At 41.1% G+C, this 11376-nt stretch overlaps 2 protein-coding genes across 2 annotated transcripts; both read left to right on the top strand.

Annotated features, from left to right (window-relative positions):
* The first annotated feature begins 722 nt into the window (after positions 1–722).
* On the top strand, positions 723–6909 carry LOC145470677 (uncharacterized). Its single transcript, XM_081454499.1, has 2 exons — positions 723–1754; positions 5792–6909. The coding sequence occupies exons 1-2, from the start codon at positions 1414–1416 to the stop codon at positions 6150–6152; spliced, it is 702 nt and encodes a 233-aa protein (XP_081310625.1). The 5' UTR covers positions 723–1413; the 3' UTR covers positions 6153–6909.
* Positions 6910–7955: 1046 nt separating this feature from the next.
* On the top strand, positions 7956–10627 carry LOC145469257 (uncharacterized; the record flags this gene model as incomplete). Its single annotated transcript, XM_081452943.1, has 2 exons — positions 7956–8238; positions 9790–10627. Coding segments are annotated over 2 exons (603 nt in total), but the record flags the coding sequence as incomplete, so codon positions are not given.
* Positions 10628–11376: the final 749 nt, after the last annotated feature.

An 11376-nucleotide genomic window follows, 5' to 3' on the forward strand; every position in this document is an offset into this window, starting at 1 on the left:
TTTTCACATAACGTCTTTGCCAGCCACTTCAGTGGTCAAACACTTTTTCCTTGTTGTTGCAGTTGTTTCTCTGTTCTGAAGCATTTTTATTTTATTACCTTCTTTTCGTTTTTATTTCTAAATGCCACAATCCGCTTTTCTTCATCAGTTTCAGGTTCTTGCAGTTACTCCTCAGCCAGTAAAGCTTTCCTGTTTTCGCTTTACAACAAAGATGGATATAATCCTGTCAAGCTGACTCAGTATCAAAAAAAGACCGAAGCAATCTACAGGTGTTCCTCTTATGGACCCACTTTTGGTTATGGTGCAGGACATGTACATGATATCTACATATCAAACAACCCTACCATCAACCAACCTACCAATTCTTATACCAGGTGTGGCTCTACATATTCTGTACCCCACGGATATTTAGCTGGCGACTGTGGGTTTTTCACTGGAGCCTTATATTTCACTCCCTCTGACATTGAAGTGTTCTACAAAATAGGTAATTGAAAATATGACATCATTCTTTAGTCAATATCACCGAGTAACCCATTCAACCATAACTGCTGTAAATATTTCTGAATTATTTTCGGTGTTTCAGCCTTGTTTCTTATCACAGGCAAGGTGAATTGTCTAATATAAATATAGATGTGGCTTGCCTAGATGAGCCCAGGCTACTTGCGGGTTCGCGCTGTTGCTATTGTCAAGCTTTTTTTTTAACTCAATGTGTATATATTTCTGTAAAATTGTAAATATGCGAGTCATAATAAATAATAAAGTTGTTGTTGAATTTTCAATCGGAGTCCGTTAAAATGACAAAACAACGTTTGCGATTGTTTCATGGAGAAATAATTTTCATGAGAAGTGATGGAAATCATTCGTTGTGAAACAACTTGAAACAATGACTGCTTTTAATAAATCCAGAAACGGAACAAAGAGCAGTTTCAGACATTACGAGCATCCCAGACCCTTCCACATGAGAGTCCGCCTTGGACCTCAACGACTGTGAAGTTCGATTGGCTTGGCGTAGGCTGAAACGTGCTTTGAATCAGTTTTTTTTTTATGACCATTACTTTCCTTGGTCAAATGGATGAAAAATTTACATCATGTAGTGGTTTGGGGTGATAGTTTGCCGTGATGTATTTTAAGTAAAATCGATATTATCATGAAAACGATTAACAGATAAACTCGATTGACAGTTGAAGAGATTGCCGATTTTTATGAGACGTTGTCATACTTAGAAATAAAAATTGATGGTTACTTTATTGGCGACACCAACACGGCGCCTCCATACAAAGCTCTATCTACAAATTTGAGAGAAGCATTTCTCGAATAACACAGGTATGAAGAAACAGGCAGACCTAAGTCTTTGCGAAGTTGTATATAAATCAATAATCTGTTATATCTCACATTCTTGACTCAATTTATTGAATGATTAAAATCTTGATTGTTGATGGCATGACAGTGAAAACCAGCAGTACGACTGCAGTTGCTTTGAACTTTTGTCTCTCGTACCCAGGCGGCCTTGCAACATCTGCAATTCTTGGCAACCTCGATCACAACAAATACTTGGGGAAGCTGATAACTTACTTAGACCCAGCTCTCCCGAGCGTATCGCAGAGTTACTTTGTGCGGTGCTGGCATGCAAGGACAGACGGCTCAGCTGCGTCCACATTCCACAGCAACTGTGATGGAAAGGGACCCACAGTGACCATCATTAGAGTTGGCCAATACATATTTGGTGGATACACTGACGTGTCTTGGCGCAGTAAGTATCATAAGATCTAACTATCACCACGAGCTTGATAAAAACGTGCTTTATTATCTCAGTAAAAGAACAAAAAAACTCCATTTTTGTTCTTTTGTTTAACCATTGGTCTTACTCTTTTCTTGTTTAAGAAATACAAGTACTTATTTCAGGTTTAAAACCGATATTAATACGCTTTTTGATGTTGCGCGGCCTTGCAGTTTCGCATAATCGACCTCAAATCGCATCCGATGGCGGGCTTAACTCATAAGAAAAATCCTCGATTTCTATAAAGATCTTTCGTAGCTACCCTGAGAGCAGATTCGCTTCGATCTCATTCGCAGCTCAAAGTATTGTAGCCTGTGAACACAGACGTATTTCCGGCTGTCACTTGGTTCCGCCGAAAAATAACGTCTGCGAACCCGAGCCAGAAAACGATTTCTGTGACGTAAGAATTCTAAGCCAATCACAATTTAGCTCAAATAACCCCAGAACCACTGCGCGAGGTATTCGCTGCGAGGAGCACTCGAGTTTCATTCTATCATGGAATCTGATTGGCCAAGAAGAAACAAAAGTCATTACGTCACAGAAATCGTTTCCTGGCTCGGGTTCGAAGACGTTATTTTTCGGCGGAACCAAGCGACAGCCGGAAATACGTCTGCGTTCGCAGGCTAAAAATATTGTGACTGGTTGTCCAAACACCCGCGTAGGACTGCGAGAACTTAATCTAGCGGCGCCGACTCGCATTAAGCAGACTAGCTTTCGTCTTGAGCAAACTTTTTTTTAAAAAAACTTAACTTAATCGGTTTCAATCAGGCTACGAGGAGTTCACAAGCTAGAGGGCTCAATTCAGAGGGTGGCAAAGGGTTCTTGCGTGACGCATGATGGCCCCAAAATTAGCAGCGTGACGCGTGAATTGGACCAAATTAGCCTCGTGACGCTGGACAAGACATCATAACGTCATGCATGATTTGTTATTTTACAAGCAAGTGATGCGTGATTTGCCAATTAGATTTCCGTGATAAGTGAATGTTCTTTCAACTACAACCGATACCATTCATTCAAAGTAAACAGTAAATAGAATCTTAAAAGAGATCAATAAATCGTGGGCTTCTGATGTCTTTGATCTTCGTGGATCTTCACGGTACTATAGGTCCAAACAATTGTGACAGAATAGGAATAAGTCAATTGAAAACAGTCAAGCTTTGCACCAGGACTATGAGCTTCAGAGTTATTTTTGTCCATTTTGTCGACCGATCATTTTTGGCAGTGCATCAGACCATATCCGAAACCGGCTATCAATCAATCAGTCAGTCAATCAATCAATCAATCAATCAAGCAATCACTCACTCAATCAATCAATCAATCAATCATCGTATTTAAGGTCTGAAAGAATGTCGTCTCAAAACCGGAGGGTTCCAAACGGCTGAAAAGATAAGAGACGTTAGAGTTAAGTGTCATTTTATGCCGCTCCAGAAGACAGAGAGAGGCTACACAAGGAAAAGGTTTGTGAACCACTTAATGAAGGTCGTCATAAAGACCTAACTGAATTCAAAAGCCACGTTATGTCATCCACAGACATAAAAGCGTTGCCGAACAGAAGAGGATTTAAGTGAAGAATGATCATCGTAGTTAATTTTCCAATTTAAGCAATTGGAAAGAAGAAGCCTGAAAAAAATCAGGGCTTCAACGGGATTCGAACCCGTGACCTCCGCGATACCGGTGCGATGCTCTACCAACTGAGCTATGAAGCCACACATTGGGAGTGAGGCCAGTTAATTGAGTTCATATCTTCCCGTGAGGAGTGAAATGATGTGAAGTTTATATGAAATAATTCATATATGAACTGCGGTTGTAGATGAAAGTGCAGAATGATAATCGCAGTTAATTTTCCAATTTAAACAATTGGAAAGAAGAAGCCTGAAAAAATCAGGGCTTCAACGGGATTCGAACCCGTGACCTCCGCGATACCGGTGCGATGCTCTACCAACTGAGCTATGAAGTCACACATTGGGAGCGAGGCCAGTTAATTGAGTTCATATCTTCCCGTGAGGAGTGAAATGATGTGAAGTTTATATTCTTCACTTTCATCTACAACCGCACTTCATATATGAATTATTTTATATAAACTTCACATCAGAAAAGGATTTACAGGGGTAAAGCTTTGACACAGGCTCCCGATTGTGTCATAGAGGAAGGAAAGAAACAGGCGGGCGGAGTTAGACCGCCTGTCTGGAGAGGGGAAAATCCCACACCACAAAATTGGCGATGTACTTACTCTTTTTACGTGACGCGTGATTGTTGAAAAAAAATCTCCGTGATGCGTGATTTAATAGAAAAATTCATCGTGATGCGTGATTGGTAACCCCCCCCCCCCCCAACCCACTTTGCCACCCGCATTTCAGAATAAGTAAATCGCTCGCAGCAATGCACTTCATGTACTGCCGACAAAGAGACTTCCTTGTAGTGCGGAAAGTCATTTGAGAATGAGATACAAAAGAAGTGAAAATAAGGAACTATCTTACCAGTCCACTTTGGTCGTACGCATCCGGAGGACTGACTGAGCGAACAAACTGTACGAACATAGGAAGGTATGAACGAACGAACGAACGAACAAAAGGACAGACGAATACACGAACGGATGGACAGACGGACGAAGGGACAAAGGGACGAACGGACGAAGGCACGAAGAGACGAAAGGACGAACGGGCGAACGGACGTACGACCGTGCGCACAAATTAAACGAATGACCAATAGAACAAACGAACGAACGAAAAAACTTTATTTAAGTGTCTGAAAGCATTTGGCAGATGGAGAACGCTCTACTAACAAGGAAAACCTAATTTATTTGGACTTACGTTATGAAAGTGCTGACGACTTATATTACCATTGCATATCCATTCTGGTTTGGCAACCACAACAGTACGGCCTCGAACGTCGATTGAAAAATGAAGTTTCTGGTTAATCCAGTTTCATGTATGTCTGTCTCGTACTGTCAATAATTATGCTAGCCAGCGTTAAGTTCGAAAATCATGTGGCTGTGCGGTTCGTTTTCCAGAATACGCTGAACTTGGTCATTAAGCATTTAATGACTGACCCCAAGAGAAACAGTGAGTTTTGTATCCCTGAGACCCTCAATGTTCCCTCAGGCGAAGCCGCAACCTCGTTCCCAGGGTCTGTCATCTTACCGCCCCCTGGAGTGAATCGTTCGCTCTAGGGGGTGGTAAGATGAGAGACCCTGGGAACGAGGTTGGCGAAGTCGAGGAGAACGTTGAGGTCGAGGGGAAACAGAACTCACTATTTCCCGCTGGGCCAGTCATGAAGTGTTTTGTATACCTCCCAACTCAAAAAAGAAAAAAGAAACAGCAAAAAAAATGTTTGCCTGACGTCGGCTGGCACATAAATTTGGTGGGGCTAAAAGGAGCACAACCTGATCATGTGCGAGTCGAAAGTTTAAGTTGTTGTTTCCCTAGGGAGTTAGTGAGTTTTGCTCGCCCTTGGGAGTTAGTAAGTTTTGTTCGCCCTAGGGGAGTTAGTGAGTTTTGACCCACCGCACGTGACACCTTTTCCTCCAATCGGAAAACGTATTCCGGTTGGGAGGTATAGCATTTTACGTTGTTGTTTCAATCTTCCAATAACATGTTTATCAATGACGCTGACAGAACAAAACTTAGTTGCATCATATTCTACTAAGTATGAGTCGTGAATCTGAATTAGGTGTATTTTCCATAAGAAGTCCTGTTGTAAACCACCGAAAGCTTCCAGAAAGACGATCTCTCTCTGTCAGTCTCCAGACTTCTTCCTTGCTTATCTTCTTGCTCCAACTAAAACACTTTTTCGACTATAGAAAGAGTTTCCACCTAGAACGTCGCGATCTCATTTCACTCATTTGAAAATTCAGTCGCTACCAAGGCATATCACGCTTAACGCCCTTGCCAACAGATCCGATCCTCTCGTTGCCTATTTATTTTGTTTTTTTGTTGTTGTTTCTTTTCTTCTAAAGATTACTTTACAATATATGGTAGCTTTATTTCTGTTTTTCTTTTCAACCGAAATGCTTAGAAAGTGTACAACTTTTGTTTCCAATTCAGGTTCTAGTTGCAGTTATACTTATGCCAGTAAAGCTTTCCTGTTCTCGCTTTACAACAATGATGGATATAATCCTGTCAAACTGACTCAGTATCAAAATCAACAATACGCAATGTATCACTGCTCCAACTACGGACCCACTTTTGGTGCTGATGGGTATCATGACATCTACATATCGGACAACTCTACGAGCAACTCGGGATCGTATACCACTTGCGGCTATACATACTCCGTTCCTTCAGGATATTCAGCTGGGCATTGTAGGTTTTTCAATGGGGGCATTCTTCATTTCACTCCTACTGACATTGAAGTGTTCTACGAAATAGGTGATTAAAAACAGAACATGATAACTCTCTTTTAATGCCGTAATCAGGATTCGATTTAGCGCTCTCTTTCAATAAGCGCCGCCTTACAACCCCCGGGGGGTACTCCCAGAAAAATTGGGTGGAGGTGTGCGCGGTCCGCTTCCCAAAACCCTTCCCCTATTTATGACCAAAATCCGCGATCTTCCCATCCTATTTATGACTTGAAAAAGTAGCTTCTTCTAAAAAGCATACCTAGTTCAAGTGCAAACACCATACCCTATTTATGACCAAAACGGCTGAAAACGCTATCTTTCGGTCCGCGCGTACCTATATAGCCCATATAAGGGAGTCTCCTCGCACCCAGATCCCCCGGGCTTACAACAAGTGCCCTCATTGCGAAAGTGACAGTGAAGACTTTGACATCGAAGAGATGATAGTAAAGACTGATTAGACAAGTAAACAATGTATCAGTTAATTCCATGTGTGCCCATCCCCCGCAATAGTGGGGCATTTTTCCACAATGTCAATCCCGGGGTCGGATATCAGCCTTGCACAATTACCCTGGGGCATTTGACCATCTCGCTTTTTCATCTTACATGCAGCCATAGTTAATGGAGGGAAAATGGTAAGGAAACCTGGCAAAGTTCTTTGGGGGCTGACCCAGCAAAAAACCTGCCAAAATACAAAAGGTGGTTATGTGTGCTCATACAATTAACCAATAGCAGCATTGCGATTATATAATTCAAGCATAGTCAATGAGCATAAAACAACAGATGTCCTGGGTCAAGGACCTTCAAACGTAAATCTTAGCCTGTTGTTTTGTTTTGTTTTGTTTGTTTTTCGCTTTTTCCATGTTTACCGGCGTTCATGACCATTTCCTCCTATTGGTTGTGATGCAGCATTGTCGCTTCTTTTAATGACCAGTTTATCGGCAAATACGGTAAGTTTCGTAATGAATGCGTCTAAATAGGACATAAATAAGACTCTAGATCCTACGGAATAACCTATATTGTGTTTTTTCTTCACTATTAAAGTTAAAAAAAGACCTTGCTAGGACTTTTAATTTGGCCTGAATTGGCTTTGATTGTACTGAAAGTAACATGAGAAACGAAAAAAAAAAAATAATTGAGCCACAACCCCGGGGCATTTGATCAACTGGTTTGTTCCAGCCGTACGGCATTTCCAGGTTGTTTTCAAAATAACCTAATTCCCGGGGGAAGGCCTGTTGGGGGGGGGGGGGGCAGCATGGGCACAGCTGGAATTGACTAATGCATTTCTTTCTTGAGCGTATGAGTTAACGCATCGACTTGGTCTAAACAGGCAAATGGTGTTATGGTTATGCGAACCTCTATTGTTAAAATTCTCAAGTGAAAAGTAACAGTTATTGTCCATTGAAATGCCTTATCACATTTCCATGTTTATGTTGAAGAGAAAAAGAAAGAAATAAGCGCGCCGTCCCTAATAAGCGCCCGCTCTCCAATTAGCACCCTCCCTTGAGTTACCAAAAGTATAAAATAAGTGCCCGGGTCACTAAATCGAACCATGAGATATTTGCTGATATGCAGGTAACCAATCGTTTAATTCATGAACGAAATGAAAAAGAACATATCACTGTTAACCTTTTCAGTGCAAACTGTTAATTCCTGTTACTGAGAGCCATACAGTTTTGAGAATTTGCTGGTAAATCAAGACGGCTCCACTTAGCAGATGATTTCAACTATTTTCATTACCTGTATGCTTGATAATGTATTGGTATTGTGATGAGAAATTAGATCTTGATCACTCTGGCGATTTAATGAATTAAGCAAACCTCAAAAAGACGACTTTGATACTTAAACATACCGGTTTTATACTCTTTCCTCTACCCAGGCCTAAGTGTGTCCGTCATTCTCGACGGTCTCGATTACAACCAATACTTGGGGAAGTTGTTGTCCTTCTTAGACCCAGTCCTCCTGAGTCCAGGGCGTGATCGATTTGTGCGTTGCTGGCATGCCAAGACTGACGGCTCGGCTGCATCGATATTCCACAGCAACTGTGATGGAAAGGGACCCACTGTGACCATCATTAAATACGGCAGCTACATATTTGGTGGATATACCGACGTGTCCTGGCACAGTAAGTATCATTCTACTACTAGTATACTAATGCAAATGCTGTAATCTGATTGGCTGAGCCATTGTACACTATCCGAAGTTTTGAAAGAACATCTAGAAACAAATGGATAATCCAATTTTTGAGAAGACTAAAAGGATGGCAGTTACAGTTTCTTAAATTGAAAATGCTCGAAATTTGTAATTGTTAAGTACGCGTGGACACAACTGCAAATGTCAAATTGACAATTCAGTCCGCACGAATTCTCTAAAGGGTGAAGTTTAATGCTTAGACCGAAAATAATTGGAATCATTATTTGAAGGAAATTTCAGTCAGAATTCTAGTAAAGCAATTGGATCATAACCTCAACTATCACCTCAAAGAAATCTTGAGCTCATAATCTAATTGTCAATTAGAACTATCGTCTCCTTAAGACTCAAAGACTTGAGACTTAAAGGGGCAGTGTCTCGGCTGTTATATCCTGTTTTAATAAGTATGACGCGGAGCTTGTTATAAAGGTGCTTATTTGGGAAGCAGGGATGACGCATTGGTGAGAGCGCTCGCCTCCCACCTATGTGGCCTGGGTTCGATTCCGGCACGGTGCCATACGTGGGTTGAGTTTGTTGTTGGTTCTCGCCTTGCTCCGAGGATTTTCTCCGGGTTCTTCGGTTTTCCTCCCTCCACAAAAACCAACATCTCCAAATTCCAATTCGACCAGGATAGAGGACCCGCATGAAAACCAGCTAAGGCTGACGTGGCTTCCTCTCTAAATACTGTAATTTAATATCTTGCACTGAGAAGACGAAAAAAAAAGTAGAAATTGGTTCGAGCCAGTACCCAATGTTTGTTCTCTGTCCTTTGTATAGAACCGCCGGGGTTCCAAACTACGGCGGTTGGCTGTAGTTAGATACGACCGTTTGGTTTCCTAGGCTTCCGAAAAGATAATGCTGACGGAATAAGACCCAGTTGCATAATATTTCACAAACTCAGAGTAGTGAAGCTGAGCTCGGAGAATTTTCTATAGTATGTCCTGTTGTAAACCATCAAAAGCTTCCAGAAAATCGACCTCTCTCTGTCAGTCTCCGGGCTTCTCACTTGCTTATCAGTCTTGTTTCAACTAAAACTCTTCTTCGGCTTCAAAAACAGTTATCTCACCGGCTGTAAACCAGAACGTCGCGATCTCATTTCACGCATTTGAAAATTCAGACGTCAAGAAGGTATATAAACCGGGTATATAAATCCACTAACTTCTTTCGTGTTAGAGCTGTTTTCAATTGAGTGTCGTAAAACTAAACCAATTGCTTACCAATTGGACTACTCAGCCAATCTCAAACCGTAGGGAAAAAGAACTAATTTTCTGATTATCGGTCGACTCACAATTGAAAACTGCTCTATCACGCGTAACGCAAATTAAACGCTTTTGCCAACAGATCTGATCCCCACGCTGAATACTTATTTTTGTTGCTGTAGTTGTTCTGTTCCAAAGAACTCTTTATACAATATGGTGTCTGTATATATCTGTTTCTTTTTTCAACCGAAATGCTCAGAATTGTTAAGCTTTTGTTTCTAATTTAGGTTCTAGTTGCGGTTATACTCCTGCCAGTAAAGCTTTCCTGTTCTCGCTTTACAACAATGATGGATATAACCCTGTCAAGCTGACTCAGTATCAAAATGAACAATACGCAATGTATCGCTGCTCCAGCTACGGACCCACTTTTGGTAATCATGACATCTACATATCGGACAACGCTTTGAGCAACTCAAATTTGTATACCAATTGCGGCTATACATACTCCGTTCCTTCAGGATATTCAACTGGTAACTGTGGGTTTTTCACTGGAGTCTTTTATTTCACTCCTACTGACATTGAAGTGTTTTACGAAATAGGTGATTAAAAACAGAACATGCTAACTCTGTTTTAATGCCGCAATAATTTGATTTAGCGCACTCTCTCCAATAAGCGCCGCCTTACAACCGCCCTACAAGTGTTTTACAAAATAGGTGATTGAGAACAGAACATGCTAACTCTCTTTTAATACCGTAATGATTCGATTCAGCCTTCTCCTTCCAAAAAGCGTCCCCTTTCTAACAAGTCCTCCCTATTCATTGTCCTTTTCTAATACACGTCCCCTATTCTAACAAGAGGCACCATTGTGAAATTGGAATTAAAGACATTGACATAGTAAACACTGATTAGACGAGTGAATGATGTAGTCCGCTTTCTAATCTGAGCGTAATATTACCAAAGACATTGAATTGGACTTATCAAGGCCCGCTTGTTACAGTTGTCAAGTGATTTTACCCGTCACTGTTCAATCACATTCCACTGTTTATGTCATAAACAGAAATGTATAAGCGACCCATTCCTAAAGAGCGCCCGCCATCCAATAAGCCCAAATCACCCCTCCCCTCCCCCCCCCCCCACCCCCACCTTTGAGCTATCAAAAGTAAACAGGCGTCCGGGGCCCTAAATCGAATTATTATGGTATTTGTAAATATTATGGTATTATGTAAATTGTAATTACGACAAGCGATTGGCGTACGAAACGCATGCCACATTGTCATCCATGATACAAGAACGGTCTCGGTTTAAACTTTTCCAAATCCCTTGATATTATTTGGAGTAAGTCGTGCCGGTCACACTGTTGGGTTACACGTTAGAGTTAGAACCACATAAAAATCACGGCTCGGTAGCTTTCATCTGAATGGTCACGCACTAGTATTTGATCCAAACTTAAAAGTTTGAACCACTTTGTACAACATAGTAAACAGTGTCACATGAAAATACTGCTCAATAGCTTTCACCGGAATCATCGCACACTAGTATTTCATCTACAGACGTAAAACTAAGAACCACCTTCTACAACATATTAAACAGCACCACATGAAAGTACTGCTTAACAGCTTTCATTTGAATGGTCACACACTAGAGTTTCATCCACAGACTTAAAAGTTAGAACCACCTTGTATAGTATGATGAACGTACCCCATGAGAGTGTAGCTTGCCTATGCTAGACTTTCATCGATAGATTAATTTTAATGTTAAACTTTGCAGAGTCAATTTTGTGTAAGCCCTTAGCCTTCAAGTAAGACTCCTTGAGTTACTATGGCTACTTAACGTAACATTAGAGCAGAGTAGAAGAAATCTAACAAAGTAGATAA

This window comes from Orbicella franksi, chromosome 15 (genome assembly GCF_964199315.1).
Source record: "Orbicella franksi chromosome 15, jaOrbFran1.1, whole genome shotgun sequence".
NCBI classification, from domain to species: Eukaryota; Metazoa; Cnidaria; class Anthozoa; order Scleractinia; family Merulinidae; genus Orbicella; species Orbicella franksi.

What these genes read in the sequence shown, in the direction of transcription:
- LOC145470677 (XM_081454499.1), top strand. Translation starts at nt 1,414, where the DNA reads ATGATTAAAATCTTGATTGTTGATGGCATGACAGTGAAAACCAGCAGT. An exon ending in GACGTGTCTTGGCGCAGTAA is followed by an intron (nt 1,755 to 5,791) that starts GTATCATAAGAT and finishes CGAAATGCTTAG; the next exon opens with AAAGTGTACAACTTTTGTTT.